This window comes from Mytilus edulis, chromosome 9 (assembly GCF_963676685.1).
Source record: "Mytilus edulis chromosome 9, xbMytEdul2.2, whole genome shotgun sequence".
In the NCBI taxonomy this organism is placed as follows: Eukaryota; Metazoa; Mollusca; class Bivalvia; order Mytilida; family Mytilidae; genus Mytilus; species Mytilus edulis.
Window position 1 is genome coordinate 57,869,147 of NC_092352.1, and position 20,761 is coordinate 57,889,907.

General features: G+C 33.7%; 2 protein-coding genes across 4 annotated transcripts in view; both read right to left on the bottom strand.

Annotated features, from left to right (window-relative positions):
• Nucleotides 1-4,306, bottom strand: part of LOC139488628 (fucolectin-7-like) — a 69,390-nt gene extending 65,084 nt beyond the window's left edge. For 2 of the 3 annotated variants that reach the window (XM_071274360.1, XM_071274358.1), the window contains exon 1: nt 3,944-4,306. In XM_071274360.1, the coding sequence (XP_071130461.1) occupies nt 3,944-4,277 (334 nt within the window). In that variant the 5' untranslated portion in view covers nt 4,278-4,306. Of the gene's footprint in view, nt 1-171; nt 928-3,943 lie in introns of those variants that run through there. The other variant, XR_011656055.1, reaches the window with a different exon arrangement.
• A 3,160-nt stretch (nt 4,307-7,466) lies between these two features.
• On the bottom strand, nt 7,467-8,910 carry LOC139488629 (uncharacterized). Its single transcript, XM_071274362.1, has one exon. It carries the CDS (start codon nt 8,529-8,531, stop codon nt 7,485-7,487), a length of 1,047 nt encoding a protein of 348 aa, XP_071130463.1. The 5' UTR covers nt 8,532-8,910; the 3' UTR covers nt 7,467-7,484.
• Nucleotides 8,911-20,761: the final 11,851 nt, after the last annotated feature.

The following is a 20,761-nucleotide window of genomic DNA, read 5'->3' on the forward strand; positions in this document are numbered from 1 at the left end:
ACAAAGGCTTGTGCATAAACAGGGCATACAAATGAATACATGTACATGTATTTATACCAGTTTAAAGGGAATTTACTATGCATTTTAATTTTAATTTTCTTATTATCAACCAACCTTACATTTGTACACGTATAACCATTGTTAGTTTGTAGGGATATTTTTTTCACCTACCTAAATATGCAGACATTTCACCGAAATCTGTCTCCGTCCAGTTTGGGTCATTTCGTCCCGCTAGTTGCTGTTTTCGTCTTGCATTTAGGTTGGTCTCTTGAACAAGTTTACCAATCATTTCTGTAGTAAAGAAGGTGTTAAAACATTCAAGTTCACTAACATCAGCATTCAATAAGACCTGAGGTCCGGTACTTTCGGTAAACTGACGAACATTTACATCTTCACTGGCCTCGCTCCATATTATCTCATTCATGTTGTTTCCATCCTCCTGATCCTGCACGATTTCATCATCAACATTATCTTCCTCGTCGCTAACCAACGGTACATCTATATCCGATACATTCCCGTTATCCTCACCTTCAATGCTTTCATCGTCTGATGAATTTTGAAGGGTTGGTCCAGACACAATTTGTTCCCAAACATCCCATACACTCGGCCTGCTGGAGGCCGCCATATTTGTTATTGTCGTCTGTTATTACATGTGAGAATCTCATGAATATTCATCGATTAAGTATAATAACCGCCCATATCCTTCGATAAGCACTGGCAATTGTCTCTTTTATTGATTTTTAAGTGTCACGACATTTATTTGTACGTTAAATTTTTACATTAACGTTTTCAATACAAAAAACATGAAAAGCGTAGGAAAGCGTAGTTGCGGGGGAAGGGGATAAGCGTAAAAAGCGTATACGCGGTGTAAGGGGGTAAGCGTAAAAAGCGTATATGCGTGGTAAAGTATTAAATCATTACAGAAGACTAACAACTGTAAAAAGTAAAATTACAAAAATACTGAACTCAGAAGAAAATTCAAAACGGAAAGTCTGTAATCAAAAAGCATAATCTAAAGCTTACACACATCAAACGAATGGCTTACAACTGTCATATTCAGGACTTTGTACAGACATTTTCTGATGTAGAAAATGGTGGATTAAACTTGTTTTGCAGCTAGCTAAACCTCTCACTTGTATGACAGTCGCATCAAATTCCGTTTTATTGACTTGCTATTAGTATATGTTTCTTTAGGAAAATGGTTGTTCTACGTCCAATAATTAGCTTCTTCGTGTAATTTAAAGGTTCACTTTAGTCATCTCGCACATAGCTATATAACACGGTTTAATGCACCATTTCCTACATCAGAAAATGTCTATGCCAAGTCAGGCATATGAAAGTTGTTATCCATTTATTTAATGTGTTTAAGCTTTGGATTTTGCAATTTGGTAATGCAATTTCCGTTTGAATTTTCCTCAGTGTTTATACCTTTTTAACGTTATGTAAAGAACTGCATAAGAACAAATTTTAAAACCCAGTTGCAAATAGTATAATATGTTCATTCATAGCTTTGCACTAAATATAGGTCTGAGGCACAAATTACAAATAAAATAAAAACGATAGGCACAAAGCAGCGATTAAAGGGTACTTGCAGTTGGTTACAGATACTAGTAGTTCAAAACCAACTGTACATAAGTATTGGGTCCCATACCAAATAGTCAATCGATACAAATGCAACGTTTTTAATGTAAAGTCGTCATGAGCTGTCTGAAAAAACGAATGCAAATGTGTAATGCCAAAATATAAGTTAATAGTATCAACAGGATGTAGGATCATGAGTACTCGTAACTGTAATTGTGGTCAGATCATATGCATTCGTACGTCCGACGAATTCGAACCATACATATGGAAATTGCGGTCGTTACAATTCATTCTTAGAACAGTATGAAAATCTATGAAACGAGGATACATAGCAATTTAGATTAAGTTGTTATCATTTTTAAATGTAAGCATCTTTAATTAAAGATTTTAACTCGGTTTTAAAATGATATCCATCAAGAATACGTTTATTCAAAGGATCAAATGTTGACATGAATGGTATCTATATCTACAGGCTCTATAAATGGCAACAACGTTAAATTCATGGTGTTCTATTCTGTATTAATAAGAAAAAATAATTCTACAGGTACAGCTTCCTCACCAAATCTTTGAAGTTTTCAATTCATCACTTCTCAGTTTACAAGTTATACATGAATTACGTTCATTCAAATCTACAATGCGGCTTTAGACACAGGCAAAGAAAACACGTTGTGAAATATACACAGCAACACCGTCTTATAATGGAAGCAGTGAGCAGAGTAAAAAGCACAAATAATACTATATAAAGTATCCTGATGTTGCCTGCTTTCGGAATTTATTAGAATAACATATAAGTTCATTGTAGCCTTTTGACAAAACAACTTAGGGACTTATCATCTTTTATCTGGGAGGGGGGGCTGTTCAATTACAGGGGGGGAACAAGTTTTTTTCTGTATGTGGAAAAGGGGGGTTCAATTTTTTTATAAATTCAAAGTGGGGGATCAATATTTTTTACACATGGAAATAAGTGTTTCACATACTTCAACAGACAAAATATCAAGAACATTACAACAGTCAAATCGAAATATATGTTTTATAAACACCATTCATATACAATTAAGTAAGACATCACAAGACTTTGGTGATGTAGGTAGCTGCATAGGTGCTTCATAATCTGAATAATTTAGTCGTTATGCATGTATTTCACTCACTTTGATCACTTAATTAACAATCATTACTGCCAAGTTTTGTATTAATCAGCTTAATGGTTTGAGAGAAATTAAGTATAAATTAAAACGAAATCTACAGTGATTTGTGCAAAATTTTGTCAAAAAAAAACAAATCATGCCGCATCATGAAAAAATATAGTGTAGAGTAATAAATTCTCCAATAAATGATTAAATATTCATCTAATCTGCATACAAACAGTTGAATCTTAATAAAAAAAAAGATGATTCTGAGATGATGAACACCACTAATTAATGTATTTTTTTGTTTTCATTACAAGATCCCTATGGGTCCATTTATACCTCTAACTCCCTCAAAATTTTTACTTTTTAGGGTAATAAATCAAAATTTTGAGAATACTATCACACATTATACTCATATTGTTCAAGCTAAAAGCGTGAACTATCCATATAAAAGTAAAGCGACTCAATTGAGTTTTCTATAAGGTCTTACATAAACTTAAGTTTAAGTAGCGTTCAAGAGAGGGACATATAATAGATTCCTCTTACTAAATAATGTTTTGTTACTGTATCAAAAAGTTTTTTTTTTTAGATTTACAAACGTACTTAAGGTCAAGTTTTCTTTAACAGCACAATATAGGAATTTATAAAAAAAAAAAAAAAAAAAGTCAGAAAAAACTGCTCAAAGCACTGGCATATATTCACGGAAGAGGCCTCATGGAGGAGCCCTATTTCAAGACAATTTTCCCTCAAATATGTTTTTGGACTCAATTCACTGAGAATATTTCATTTTAAATATTTTCGTGAAATAACATGATAAGTGTTTTGCATGCTAAAGTTTGGCATGTTTAAAAGAGGGGGGATCAATTTTTTCTAAATGTTTTTACTGAGGGGTCAAATAAAAATAGTGAAATATTATATGGGGGAATCAAGAAATTGTGTATGTTTGATTTCAAAATAACCAATGGTAAGTCCCTTAATTTCGAATTTATTTTCGTCAGGAACCCATAAAGCCGAATGTTTGAAAGACAACCATGTATTAGAACCTGGTATGGATGTCTTTCGCCATCTTGGATTGTAAAAAAACAGAGAATATAAGGTCCAGTTTTTAATCAAGTTAGCAAAATTTTATGCAAGGATGCAGATTAATTTATAGAACATTTGCGCTTTAAAAAAAGACTTTGCCCATACGAGTGTCATGATATAGCTGCAATGTGCTAAGGACTGTGTTTATTTACCTGTTTTAATCTTATTTGGGTCTTCTACGTCTGCTCTAATTTGATTTATTTCTTTCGTGCGGGCATTGTCTTTTTCTATCATTTCTTTACGAAGTATATTAATTTGCTCTTTCGTCGTATCTAATTCTACTTTCACTTGTTTAACTTCCTGTCTGGTCGATTCCAATTCTACTTTCACATGTGTAAGTGCCTTGTTTGTCGATTCCAATTCTTCCTTACCTTGTTGCAGTAACTCGTCTTTTATTTGGACTCTATTTTGTTCCACTTTATGCACACATAATGCAGCAAGCAAAACAAGTACAGACAGTAGAAAAACAACTAAAGAATTATCCATTACTGTTATGTTTTAAAACATACAATGTCCTTATTAGAAGCCTTCGCGGATGACTGACATATTTAAATATTGGTTGAACAAAGAAGTTTAAATCCTATGAGGGTCTGGCTGGCGGGTTCTTTAGTTCTGTATTCTTAAATGTTAGCCATTTTTTCTCTTTTCTTTATTTCTCCCCATTATTCTCTATTTTTATACGCAAGACTGGTGTATGTTAAGCTAGGTTCACAAATGCGGATCAGATCAACTCGACCAAGCCCGATTAAGCCAAATAACGTGATCGGGAGACTGGTCTAACTCAATCGACAAGAATATTCGAGATAGTCTACCTTGCTCGTCATCGATCTGACTTTCTACCCGAGAGTTTTTTGACATGTCAAAAACCTTCGAGAAAGGATCGAGAAGCAAGTCACTCGAGAAGAGATCGAGAATTCGTCGAGTAGCGGTCGAATTGATCGGGAAAGGATCGTGTAGAGATCGAGTTTGGTCGGAATATTGCTCGACTGTTGTTCGATCATTTCCAGAATTAACTCGACCAATGCCCGATCGCTTCCAGATCACTGCGATTTGTATATTTATTTTATCCCAGACCAACTCGACCAATATCCGATCCCTTCGCGACCACATTCGACCACTCTTCGATCTCGACTCGGCCATACACGAGAACACATGACTGCTAAACGATTATCTTAATGTTTGTGCAGATCTGATTAACCCTCATAATTCTGCTTCCGCAAAAATCTATTGGCAACATTATTTTCAACTGTACAAAAATTCCTTCATGTACAGTACGTTTCTTTATTTTTGCAAGGAAAGGTAACATTTTAAAAGAGAGGCAAAAGAAACCAAAGGAACACTCAAACTCAGAGGTCGAAAACAAAGCGACACAGCCATAGCAAAAAACGGTAACGCACGAGAAGACAAACAGCAGTACATATAACATAGAAAACTAAACACTTAGCAACACGTAAACCAACAAAACCTGGGAAAATCTCAATTGTTCCGGAAGGGAAGAAAATCCTGCAATTTTGGCACCGTCGGATTTTTCAAATATTAAAGTAATTGTGCAATAATATTCATTGTTAGACTGCTGATGACTAAGTTATCTTTCAAAGTTGGTTTATAAGAATATCAGGATTATATTTTACCTGTTTTTCTGTTTTGTCTGTCCGTATTTTCCGTTTGTCAAGAAATATTTGTAGCATAAAAAATGAAGATGTGGTACAATTGCCAATGAGACAGCTCTTCACAGAACACCAAATGACACAGAAAATATCAATAACAACTTTAGGACACCTTACAGTAATGTTTTTACATTCGAACTTTTTGACGTAATTTTACACAAAAATGAGACGAAATATAAACATTTTTTATTTGGTGCGTATTTCTTTCTAACAAACAATACAAACTGTTCAGCGAGCACATGTTTTGATCATTTGTTTCTATAAGCAAAATGACAATGATACATAAATTAACAAAGGACTACCAGTGGTTACCTGACATGCCAGCTCCGGACCTTAATTAAACTGATTCAAAGACTAGGTCTTCATCATATGAAAATCATGTACAATCCCTCCCGTTAGTGAATGTACGAGTCAGGAGTCTGTAACAGTATTTCAGTTGTAACAGTTTTTGGCTGTGTATCATATTTCTTTTTTCGTTTTTCGTTTAATTTGTAAATAAATCTTGACGTTATAGTTTTCTCGTTTGAATTGTTCACTTTTGCCAATTTGGGCTATAGCTTTTTTTTTCTCTTGTTGGGATGGTTTCAGCTCAATGGTCGGATTGTTGTCTCTATGACACATTTCGTTTCTAAATTTTACCATGTGATATTGGTTTTACTCATAGTTTAAGGTCATACTGTAATCTTGTGTTACGTCATTTGGTCTCTGGTGGCACGGCAGTATATTGTTCTTAGTAGGGACCTGTGGGATTTTTATAGAGAGATTTCATTATAAATATACATGTATTATTTGAATGTACCCTATGGCAGAAGAAATTTAACATACATACGTTTCAGACTTGACAATCATTTGACCTTTGACCCCTAGCTCGTGGCAGAATTTGAGAACAATGCAATTTTTTTCTGCCAAATTTCTGTCCTCAGTGCACAACTATACTTGTATGTATAAAATGTGTAAAATGTAGATCACTTGAATAAATTGACCATAAAACATTGTTTTCTATTTACCAATACCTTAAATTGTGGTCATCAGCTTCTTTAACATATGATCAATGATTAAAATATGACACATAGAGAGACTATGAAAATGAAATTGGAAAAAAAGATAGAAGGCTATTTTAACAAAATTGACCACGTTTAGCAGGACAGTGGTTGATTCACTTCTTGAAAATTTAAAGTATGGTAAAAGACTGTAACTGTTCTGGTGAATAAAAACACAATTCCAATCATTATTAAACTTGAGATCAAACAGGGGAAGGTATTACAGCAGTGAAAAGGGGAAGTAATTCAATGAAACACAGTTGACCATGAATTCCATATTTGCCATGAAAAGATAACATCATGCACAAATCTCACACTGAAATGATTTTATTTTGGTTTTTTGTTGTCTTTACACCACATGTACAAATAAATGTCTTTAAAAATCTTCAATGTTCAACATTTCCTCTTAATAAAAAAAGTTCCACCACAAACAGCTAGGTCCATCTTATTGCTCAGTGGCACCACCTGACAGTATACAATAGACAAGTAATTACTATTTGTTCTGTACTTAATAATTTTAACAAACATATATTATTTTTATCATATTGTATACATCATATCTTTAATAACAGGAAAATTATCTTGCCAGAAATATAGATTGGTTGCTTTATGTCCATTGGCAAATATTTCATGTGTATTCTGGCTGATGAAAGGATATATAAAAATGTTCTTGATTTTTGCTGATAAATACAAAATTTTAATGACATCTGTTAATTTTTGTCATGTTAATTTGTCAATATTACCATGTTATTAATTCAAATTTGTAAATCTTGAAACTTTATTTTATAAAAACTACATAACAAACTAGCTGAGTTTCATTTAAGACATAAACATCAACAAAGAAACACTCAAAAATAAATACTGAAAGATTTTATTGAAATGTTTAGAATAAAATATTTAAAGCCATTTTTTTTTTACAGTAAATTTCTTAAAAAAAATATAATTTATTTTATTAAAGTTGTGTAAGCTTTTGGTAATAAATTATTCTAAACTTTCCGAAACTTTATTTTTATGAACAGAAATGATTTACCAAAATCATGTAAGTCCTCAGCGATAGTATGTTCCAAGATCTGAGTGGGAACTGCTGCATTTACCAGTTTTTTAATCAATGTTTTCAAGTTTTTTGTCAACTGAGAAATTGTGACTGGCTTTTTGTTCGCCTGGGAAACTTGAAACAAAGTTTTTTCACCAGGTTGTTCAAAAACAAGTTGCCTAAATTTTATTTGAGTTTTTAAAATCTCTCTTTTGTTCTTTATAAATTTAATTTTTGTCAATTCCTGGTCGACCTTTCGTGCATTGTCCCAAAGTCCTAATTTTAGAATGTGTTCCACAAGTTTCTTTTTTTCGTTACACTTCTTTATCAGTATCCTTTTTGCTTTCTCTTTTTTCTCTCGACTTATTCTTTCAAGTTCATTTTTCAAATCCAGCAGTCTTTGTTTTTCAGTAATTTTAATATCTTTAATTTTTAATTTTGATCTGTTAATAAGTTCCTGTACATTTTGTTCTGTCTGCCGATTTAGCCATGCACCAGTTTTATTTACATTGTAAACTATGTGGGCCTCATTTGCTAGGCGAGATGCATTGGGTCTGTGTTTGATTAGCCAATCTAAATGTCCAAAAATAAATTCTGGTAATTTATTATGGGGCAAAACAGAATTGAATGTTTTGCTGCGATCGATACCATATTGTGTATGTTGGCCATCTTCTAAATGATCTTTTACTTTTTGTGATAAAGCCTTGCTAGTAGCAGAACACATCTGTATCAAAAAGGCAGCGCATTGTTCATCATTGTGATTGCTAACAAGAGATGCCCAAATTTCATCCTTTTTCACATCAACAGATGGAAATGGTACGAGTTCTCCTGTCATGAACAATTTAATTTTCTCAACATCAGTTGAAATATCTTCCAGAAATTGAACTAACTGTTGGTATTTCTGGTTCATGTGCAATATATGTATATCGCCTTCAAGTATTTTCCACAATGGGGAGGTAATAAATTTATTGAATAGACCAAGAGCCCGACATCCTACCATTATTGTGTCATTCTGCAAACAAGAGAGTACGGCTTATAGTAGCTGATTTAGCTTGCCTGGTGTTCCTTCGCCTTTAACATTTTTTAAGAAATTCATGACTTCTCAAGTGATAAATTGCTCCAGCATTGTGGAATACAACATTAAAGCGGTTTCCAAGGAAAGGTTTGATTTCATACTTATTGATTTGTTGACGTTGTAAGTATGTTTTGAATTCCAGATATACACCGTTTTTCTCATCTGCCCCGGATGCTAATGCTTTACTTGCAATTCTAATAGCATTTAATACGGAGGACTCACCTTTCAGACTTATTTCAGGATGTTCAGTACCTTCGAGGGGATCTTTGTGGAAATTATTGAACACGCTGTTCATTAATTCAGCAATATTCAAATATCAAATCAAATCAAATAAGTGTATTGCCATATAAACCAAAAACATGATCTGTGACAAACAACATATATACAAAAATTCACAATACAATATTAAAATACAAAATGTATCAGTTCAAATTATTGTTTTGGGTCTCCCGTCCTCAGTTCTAATGACTGTCTTATAAAGGAAACTGTATTTTTAATTTGACTGTGAGATGTGGGGTTTAGTATTATTTTAAGTTTAAGCATGTTATCTTTAACAGTATCTTTCCACTCTGAATTGGTTTTCATTAAGTCAAAATATTTGTTTCTATAAAAGTTATATTTAGGGCATTTGCGAAGGAAGTGTTTTTCGTCCTCTATCTCATTACAGAATTTGCAATATCTCTGATCTCTAGGGATCTTAAGATGTCTACCATTTTCTATTAAAAGAGTGTGTTCGCCAATTCTGAATTTTGTTAATAGTTTTCTGGAGTCAGAATGGTTATGTTTTAGGTAAAATTCTTGTTTCAAGTTAATCTTAATATTTTTGTATAGGAAAATTTTATTACTTTCATTTAAGTCCTCCATCTTTTCTCCAAATAGATTATTGAAAAAGGCATTGCAACAAGATTTAATTTGCTTTTTTATGTTATTTATTGCTGTACCTGTATTTTGTACAGTTGTTATTATTTCTGGATTAATATCTAATTCTGTTAAAATATCAGTAAGGTAAGTATACCATGTATATATTCCCTCTGAGTGCAGTTTTTTACACATTTCAGACGCCTCTTTTAATAAGGGGTTTACATTTTGGGTTTCCAGACGGGAAAAGTATAGCAATGTTTGTGAGAGTATATACTCTTCAATAGGGAGTCGACCAAGCTCTGTTCGTGTTGCTATATTTGACGAGGATTTTCTTACTCCAAGTATATGCTTACATTAACTAGGAGATGTAAACCGCAGAAGAAATTGTACATTTTGCTAAGTAACATTTGGTCAGGTTCTTGCAACAGGTGATAATTTCCAAGATGTTCTTTTACATGGATGATCTATAAGATTCTAGGAGTTGGTTAAATGATACCTGGGTAGCAGCTCTATCTGACATGGTACATTTTATATTTTGTAAAATTTTGATGGATCATAATTGATTATTTACGTCATTAGTTGTCACCTGATTATATCGTAACTCGATATCACCTAAGATTTACAAATAAACGAAGAAACTGTATGATTTTTTAAAAAGAATTGATGGCAAACACTGTCTTCATCTTTAAATGAGAGGTTGGCATCATTAGTTGGAACTTCTGTTTTTGAAATTGTCGTTTTATGAAATGCTGTCAAAAAAACAAAAAATTCGCCAAATGATGTCATGAAAGCATCAGCATGTCGTAATAGCCATCAGCATGGCTACAGAAATTAATGCCAGAGGTACTGTGAGGTGACACTTGAATAACGACAGAGAAAGTAGTGTTTCACTTGAGTGAAGAATGAATAAATTTTAAAATCGGTTTTAGCTCAACAAATAAGATTTTGATGGTCTCTAACATGTAATTGTCTGATTGGTCAAGATGTTACGGAAGCCGATAAGGGCCATTCAAAAAAAATAATTAATGTCGTAATTACGACATAGCATGTCGTAATTTCGACATAACATGTCGTTATAACGACATCGCTATGTCGTAATTTCGACATAACATGTCGTTAAAACGACATCTCTATGTCGTAATTTCGACATATCCTGTCGTAATAACGACAGCACTATGTGGTTAAACGACATACCTATGTCGTAATAACGACATCGCTATATATAAAAGAATATGTATTATGATTGGCAATTTGCCAAGAGACTAAATGACATAGAAATTAACAACTATAGGTCATCATAATGCCCCCAATAATTAGAAAAGCCCCCGCATAGTCAGCTATAAAAGAGGGAGGAAAGATACCAGAGGGAGGGTCCCCAAAATGCTGTGTGACAGTCAGTGTTATTAATTAATTATTAGCTCCCTTGGTAAAACTCCAAATTTCATATTTAATGTATTTCATTCTTAAATAATTTACATGAAGCTTAATAAGTATATGTTTGTAAATTGTATAGCTTTTGCTATTTGAATTCATTGTTTAAAGATATTTATTTATATTGTAAAGTTTAATATTTGCATCGTCGCAAAATCTTTGGTTACCTTCTTTGGATACATTCAGTGAGAAAGTTATATATACAACCCCTAAAATTTAAAACAAAATCTTTCAAATTTCATCCGCAAAACAAAATAAAAATGATAAAATACACGAACAACTGGTTCGTACCTTGCACTTTAAATCTTTCCAGAGCTTATACTGACTGGGGATAATTATTCAGCTATGTTATTTTAAGATAGGCGCGGGCGTTTGGGGTTAAACATAATTTCGTAGGTAAACAATATTAATGTGGAACTTTTTTTCGTGAGAGTATAATAGAGTATAACTTTCTGTTTGCTTAAATTGTGAAATAGAAGTCAATACGTTCTTGCTCACTCCTTTGTCGCTTTGAAGGTGTCATGATTTTTCATGCTCAGAATTGCAAATGTGTTCCTGTAATTTGAATTAACATGACTGAGTGACGTTTTTTCGACGAACTGGTCAACTTAACCATACCGAATCACACTCTACTGTGATATATAAGTGAGAGGTTTAGCGCTATAAAACCAGGTTCAATCCATCATTTTCTACATTTGAAAATGCCTGTACCAAGTCAGGAATATGACAGTTATTGTCCATTCTTTTGATGTGTTTTATCATTTGAATTTGCCATTTGATTAGCGACTTTCCGTTTTGAATTTTCCTCGGAGTTTAGTATTTTGTAATTTTACTTTTGACATATTCAGTAAATACTGACGAAAAAAATCTTTATATGTAAAGAGTTGTCTCATAAAAATTAAATACACGGGAAATGGCAAAGTTCACGAAGTCTAGTCTTATTAATCTTTTTACAAACAAAGTCCAAGCAAAAGGGGGGCGTACGCCCTCTACGCCCCCTCTGGACCCGCCACTGCACGCAGTTACTGACAGCTTGTTCAAAGCCAATAACAACTCATAAAAAAATCTTACCAAGATTTCTGTTAATCAGTGTTGATTGAGACTCACTGGAAAGAAATGCACCACTATTATTCTGTGTAACAGATTTTTTCATTGTTGCGTCAACCAGATTGATTTCTTGTTTTACTTCATTTGATTTTTAAAAGTGTAAGAAAAATTGATTTCTTGGCCAAAAATACCGTGTGTTGCACTTATAAACATTTCCTCCTGTTTTTAAAACATGCTAAATGTTTATAATTACATGATTGTGTAAATATACATTCAAACATTAGATTAATTGCATTTATTTCAAACATGCCAGAAAACATGAACATATTCGAATAAGGGTTAAAGCTGACTATAATTTAAGTGAAACATGGATGGGGATATACAAAGTACTGTAAAAGAAAAGTTAGAATATCTATACTAATAAACGAGAAGACCTCATTTTGTGTGTCGCTGCTTCTCTTCCTTCTACAATAAATTAATCATCATGCATCTGTGTTCTATATAGGTATAGTCGCATTTGTCATCTTTTCTTATGATTATTCAGTTTGGGTTATTTTGGGAGGAAAACGAAAATAAAGGTGTCAGACCACCAATTTAAAATCCCTATCTGTTCAACCAAATCTTGCAATTTTCACAGCTATCTAAATATTTTACCTTAAGTTTAACTTCAAGGAAACCAGGTATATCCTGAATTGTACATGTATCACCTTTCTACATGCCAATTGTCAACCAATGTTTAAAGTCTTATATGAAATTTCTGAGGTACTACCAAAATGGTCTAAATAATTTCCCTTTCACCAAAAGTTTCATTTCTGCATATTTGTTGGTTAGTTTAAGTAAACAATGACATCAAGAGCACTATTTTGTGTCAGAGAAGTGTATTAAACGAGAAGACCTCATTTTGTGTGTCGCTTCTCTTCTTTCCCCAATAAATTAATCATCATGCCTCTATGTCCTATAGGTACATGGCATAGTCGCATTTGTCATCCATTTATATGATTATTCAGATTGAGTTATTGTGGGAGAAAAACAAGAAAAAAAGCGTCCGGATATTATTCCGACATTGGACGAAATTTTAAGTCAGATTAGACTTCCGGTTTGCGTTTTCTTTATACTTTGAACACACATTTACTACGAATAAAGAGTATTTTCTATCTGATATTATTTTCAAGTTAACTATCCATGGCGGTCACAGAGTTTATTAATTGATAGAGTCTGTATAATATATTAATGATCGCTGGCCCGTGGATCTATCATAGTAAAGTGAGAATTGAAAGTAAAAAACAAATACCCTATATTCACGGCCGACACTCGGCTAACCGAGAGATTGGTCGGTTAATCTATATTGAGTATGCGGCTATATCGGCGGTTGGTCTGTTAATCGGGTTGGCTAAAGTCTGTTAATCAGGTGTTATCGAGAAAATCATTGCAAGTTCAGTATGTTTCATTGTATAACTTTTTAATTATATTTATATCATAAAAACTATTCATGTCTAACAAAACGATTTGGAGTACTGAATCCAGTGGTGTAATTATTTTTTTTCTAGCTTCAATAAACGATCTATAAAATGAAAAGGCGAGTTACTCATCAGTAAATTTATACACATTTTACACACACACAATGTACACAAAAATGACAAGTTGGTTGAGTTTACTTGCATGCAATATTTTGAACATCGAAAAAAGACAGGCATTATGTTTGTTTACCATATTAACATCAATATGTGAAAAATCTACACGAAAAACTGTATTTTGGTGACATAAATCAATTTTTGATAAAAATGTGGTCTGTTAATGGGTCGGATGTATAAAACCCGGTCTGTTAATTGGTCTGTTAAGAGTTATGAATGACATTACAAGTATAATTTAATTTTTAAGTCATTATTTAAAATCAAGTGTGATCTAATCACTTCAAGTTGATACTTGATCTTAATCTTCAATAAACTATGGTGATATGTTGCCATTGATGAATCTGATATTACATGCATTGTATCATCACATTAAGTTCCCACATGTTTTCCTAAAGTACTGATAAATCGATTGGTAGTTACTTTGTAGTGATCATACATCGCGGAAAACTCAAATTAAACGTTTAATATTATAAGACCATGTGTAACATATGCATAATTTAGTTTTCACTTTCTCTACACCACCGTGAAGGTCAGTCATTAGAAAAACAAGCACGTTTGCGGACTGCAAGTCGGCTAAATGACTTACGATATCATAGGAATACATCATTACTCGAAAAATAAAATTAATATTATGCATTTATTGTGATTTCCAGGAATATAAATTTTTCTTTTTGTTACGCATTAAATCAGCACCCAACACAAATATAAACAAATCTTACTAATGTCAATTTCTTGTTTAGAACCACGTCTTACCAACGATTAGAAAACAACGGTCATTCCGTACTTGGTACAGACATTTCCTTAGGCGGCAGAAAATGAAAATAATGACTTGGTACAAAAGACAATACATACCGGAAATAAACTCCTTATAGATACCAGAATTGAAATTATATATTTACGCCTTATATTTACGCCAGACACGCGTTTCGTCTACGAAAAACTCATCAGTGACGCTCGAAAAAAATGTTTAAAAGGCCAAATAAAATACGAAGTTGAAAAGCATTGAGGAAACACAACTAATACCGGCGTCACACATCAGCGTATAACTCCGGCGTGTTCAAAATCATTTACGCTGCCAATACGCTAGTAATTTTGGATGCATTTAACCTGTCAATCATATTTGTAACGTGTGCAAAACGAGATTTAGGCGTGTATTGGGCGTACTAGAAGCGTACCTAAGCGTTTATCCGGCGTTCAAGAAACGTATGTTGGCGTATGTTGTATGGTGCATAAAAATTTCCTCGGGTTGTAGCGTTCATCAAGCGTATTTACTTCATTGGCTAGAGGTATAGGAGGAGGGTTGATATCTCATAAACATGTTTATCCCCGCGGCAATTTTGCGCCTGTCCCACGTCAGGAGCCTCTGGCCTTTGTTAGTCTTATATGATTTTTAATATTAGTGTCTTGTGTATAATTCGGAGTTTATTATGACGTCTATTATAACTGATCTAGTATACATATTTTTTAAGGGGCCAACTGAAGGACGCCTACGGGTGCGGGAGTTTCTCTCTACATTGAAGACCCATTGGTGGCCTTTGTCTGTTGCCTGCTCTATGGTCGGGTTGTTGTCGCTTTGACACATTCCCCATTTCCCAATTTCTCAATTTTACCTTTGTATTTCGACGTACTTCAAACTTATGCAACGCGCTTTGAAAGATTGCTAAGCGTTCATATGGCGTGCAACTAACGTATACCGACTTTGTCAATTTTCTCTGTACGTTTGGTGCACGCCGGTCTATACGCCAATGTGTGTGACGCCGGCATAAGGTAATCTATTCCTGAGGTAGAAAAGTCTTAGTATTTCAAAGAAAACGCATTGAATTTAACCAGCTGCATTGCACCCATGACAGATTCATAGATGTTACAGACTTTGAACAGACAAAAAAAAAAGGCTGATTGATAACTTGGCGTAAATAATAAATTCGTGCGAATTCGAGCGGCCAATCAGTCAATATAACGCTATATTGAAGTGACACACCCTTCAATGAAATGCAAAGAAATAAAATCAAATTAAAAGTGCTCTTTCTATAAGGATACTGTTGCACCGTATTGTAATTTTTTCGTCACAAGTACATCTCATTTTTTTCAATGTGAAAATATAAACTAAAGGTAGTAAGACTATTGTCGTGGCTAAATAACTCTTAACTGACACGATTTAAATTGTCCAACCCATTAACAGACTGTATTCCCCTAATATTCATTTCAATTTGGTATTACTCAACTTATATAACAATTAGGAAATATTTATTAATGACAATTATTTTTTTTAGAACCAAAATACTTTTTTGTGTCCTTTAAATCATATCTAAAAATGTTTTTTTAGCCTTTTATTCAAAATATTGCTATGCGTACAAGCATAAAATTCACATACTTGCGCGACGCCTTTTCGTTTTACTTAAAACTGCGCAGGCTATGCATTTTGTTTACTATAGGAAAATGTTCTATGATAGATATCATTTTGTCAGACACTTTTCTTTTTTTGAAGTGGTTCTCATAATATGCCAAAATTCTGTATATTTAACAGAGTTTAACATTAAATTGTGAGTTTTACTCTTAACAGACGTATAACCAACCCGATTAACAGACCAACCGCCGATATAGCCGCATACTCAATATAGATTAACAGACCAATCTCTCGGTTAGCCGAGTGTCGGCCGTGATATTTATAGTAATGAATGTACATACTATACAGATAAGCGCTAAAATTATCCATGTGTTATTTAAATTAATAGAAACCAAAGGGGATTTTTTGGGGAAAAAGGGAGGAGCCGGGCTAGAAAAACAACTGTCATGTCTCAATGTACCTATGACTTTTGATTCCTTTTCTGATACAAAAAAATATTGATTTCAATAAAAGAAGATGTGGTATGTTTGCCAAAGATCGAGACAGCTCTCCACAAGAGACAAAATTGACACAGAAAATTAACAACTATAGGTCACAGTACGGCCCTAACAATGAGCAAAGCCCATACCCCATAGTCAGCTATAAAAGTCCCCGAAATGACAATGTAAAACAATTAAAACGAGAAAACTAACGGGCTTATCTACATGTACAAAATATGAAAGAAAAACAAATATGCAAAAAGGATGAGCCGGGCTAGAAAAAAAGTGTCCTGTCCCAAGGTACCTTTGACTTTTGATACCTTTTCTGAAATTCTCCAGTCATTAAATCTTTTACAAAATTTCATTGATTACAAAAAAAAAGAGATAATTCTCCACAAGAGACAAAAATGACACAGAAATTAACAAGAGTGCACACGCTGAAATGTCTCGCCTTCTATACTAATCATTGATATTATGTTGATAGTCCTAAGTATAAAGCTAAGCTTTAACTGTCACATAAACTTAACATTAACCAAGATAACTAAACAAAGACCAATGAACCTTAAAAATGAGGTCAAGGTCAGATGAACCATGCCAGGCAGACATGTACAGCTAACAATGCTTCTATACAACATATATAGTTGACCTATTACTTATAGTTTAAGAAAAATAGACCAAAACACAAAAACTTAACACTGTGCAATGAACCGTGAAAATGAGGTCACGGTCAAATCAAACCTGCGCGACTGACATAAAGATCATAAAATATTTTCATACACCAACTATAGATGACCTATGGCATATAGTATTAGATAAAAAGACCAAAACTCAAAAACTTAACTTTGACCACTGAACCATGAAAATGAGGTCAAGGTCACATGACATCTGCCCGCTAGATAGGTACACCTTACAATCATTCCATACAACAAATATAGTAGACCTATTGCATATAGTATGAGAAAAACAGACCAAAACACAAAAATTTAACTATAACCACTGAACCATGAAAATGAGGTCAAGGTCAGATGACACCTGCCAGTTGGACATGTACACCTTACAGTCCTTCCATACACCGAATATACTAGCCCTATTGCTTGTAGTATCTGAGATATGGACTTGACCACCAAAACTTAACCTTGTTCACTGATCCATGAAATGAGGTCGAGGTCAAGTGAAAACTGTCTGACAGACATGAGGACCTTTCAAGGTACGCACATATTAAATATAGTTATCCTATTACTTATAATAAGAGAGAATTCAACATTACAAAAAATCTGAACTTTTTTTTCAAGTGGTCACTGAACCATGATTATGAGGTCAAGGACATTGGACATGTGACTGACGGAAACTTCGTAACAAGAGGCATCTATATACAAAGTATGAAGCATCCAGGTCTTCCACCTTCTAAAATATAAAGCTTTTAAGAAGTTAGCTAACACCGCCGCCGTAGCCGTCGTAGCCGCCGTAGCCGCCGTAGCCGCCGTAGCCGCCGCCGGATCACTATCCCTATGTCGAGCTTTCTACAACAAAAGTTGCAGGCTCGACAACAACTATAGGTCACCGTATGGCCTTCAACAATGAGCAAAGCTATAAAAGGCCCCGAAATTACAGCGTAAAACAATTCAAACGAGAAAACTAACGGCCTTATTTATGTTCAAAATATGAACGAAAAACAAATATGTAACACGTTAACAAACGACAACCACTATTTACATGCTCCTGACTTGCATGTTCCTAATATACTAAATATATGTTCACACTGTAATTAATAGAAAAAAAGGGGAGAATTTTTGAAATAAAGAAGAAGGGATAAAAAAGATATTTTCCTGTCCCCAAGTAACTATTCCTAAAATTCTCAAGTCATTAAATCTTCCTACAACACTTTACATACTTTCAACCACGCTCTCAATTTCGCGGGTGTGTACTAGTAATGTTTGTTCTTAAAAAATTATATCAACCTTGACTGGTCGTGCAATTTTTTTTTTTTTTCTTTATTCGTGCAATCCCTTCACGGCCGGTAACTTGTTAAATTTATATGGGATCTATAAAATATATAACTTTCTCACTGAAGGTATCCAAAGAAGGTTACCAAAGATTTTGCGACGATCCAAATATTAAACTTTACAATACAAATAAATATCTTTAACCAATGAATTCAAATAGCAAAATCTATGCAATTAACAAATATATACTTATTAAGCTTCATGTAAATTATTTAAGAATGAAATACATTAAATATGAAATTTGGAGTTTTACCAAGGGAGCTAATAATTAATTAATAACACTGTCTGCCACACAGCATTTCGGGGACTCTCCCTCTGGTATCTTTCCTCCCTCTTTTATAGCTGACTATGTGGGGGCTTTTCTAATTATTGGAGGCATTATGATGACCTATAGTTGTTAATTTCTGTGTCATTTAGTCTCTTGGCAATCATAATACATATTCTTTTATATATAGCGATGTCGTTATTACGACATGATATGTCTAAATTACGACATAGGGATGTCGTTATAACGATATGTTATGTCGAAATTACGACATAGCGATGTCGTAATAACGTCATGTTATGTCGAAATTACGACATGCTATGTCGTAATTACGACATATTATATTTTTTTTGAATGGCCCTTATCGGCTTCCAGGCGCGTAGCTCCCTATACGCCAACACGCAGTTGCGTGCACATCAATTCGGCATGCAAAAAAAAATTGCAAACTAAAAATTTATAAAGTACAAAGGAGTAGGTCCGGTAAGGATTGATTTTGGCCTCAAATTTCAGGTTCATCTGACGAAAGATTTTGACCACTTTTTAAACACTTAAGTGTCTATTTCATTTGAATCAATTAGTTTATCTGAAAATTTTTAACTGATTTAGTCATTAAAAACGACCCGATTCAAGCTCAAATATGAAAAATCTACCAAATATGCCGGAAAATGTCACTTTTCAGATGGTTTTTGTCAAAAATGAAAGTGGCCGCATCCGTGTTCATCCTCAATCTTTATATATGTTATGTATTATCATAAAATACAACTTATATTTTAATATTAAGGATGAACACGAATGCGGCCACTTTCGTTTCACACGAAAACCGTCTAAAATTTAACTAAAATGCTAGAATTGTGAAGATTTCAGTAATTAAGCATGACTTAATGGTGCTAGTATCCGATACATGTGCATTGTATTGTCAAAAACAGTCCATATTTATGTAGCAGAATTATTCGACTGTACAATAAATAACTAAAAGTTTACATTTTAACAATTTTGTAAAACTGCTATTTTTTGGTGCCAAAAAGGGGTCTTACCGGACCTACTCCTTTAAAGGATACACATACGAGTATATGCTGTCGCTTTTTCAAATGATGTAATGTCATTAAATAGCGGCATTTGGTTTCAAAATTAAAGTTTTATTGCAGATGACAAAAACGGACAGTAACTTGAATTACAAGATTATAATTTGTTATACTCTTGTAGTTTCGGAGAACATTTTACAGAGTACGGTTTATCTGTTTGGAATGCGATGTACCAATTGGCCATTAGAAGTAAAAAAAAAAAGTCTTTTTCTCGGGATATATCAGTTTGTTTTGGGGGTATAATGTTTTTTCTTGTATTTTTCGGGAAATCGTGGTACCGGAAAATGATTTGTTTTTCGGGTTTTGGCCATTGGACGGTTAATTGAGAATTCAGAAAAATCACTGCTTTGCGCATATCTGCTTCCTCGTGTTGTAGGAAATACAACAAACGAACAAATCGCAGCATTGTTTGAAACATACGAAACTGACTTGTCATGTAATTTTGACAAATTCAATCGGGAGGTCGCTCGATGGCGAACACGCTGGATTACATTTCGCGGGTGCTACCGCAGAGAGATCTGTTGAAAACATATGTACGATTAACAACGAACAACGACGGTTTAGCATCGCTAGCATTGCTGCATATTCATCGGGATTTTTGTGTGAATATTGACAAAGTAATAAAGAAGTTCGTTTATGCGAAGACCCAAAGGGCAGATTTTTGACAATTTTTAGTAAATTCCATAACACAAAAATGTGTTGTTTATGTATTCAATTAACCATGCATTATTCTATTTAGAATTTTTAAATAGTTTTGCATTCATAAATTATGTATAAGTCCTATGTACATGTAGCTTCTCAACTAACCGCCCTATGGCCAAAACCCGAAAAACAAACCATTTTCTGCATAAAAGAGTCCCAAAATTTTTCGCCTCGCTTCGCTCGGCGGTATATGCTTGCACATCGTTTCATTCTAGCTACGCCCCTGGGCTTCCGTAAGATGTTAATTGTTAGATATTATCCTAAATCAATACCTGATGTGGCAAATGATATTGAGTATATATACGGTTGT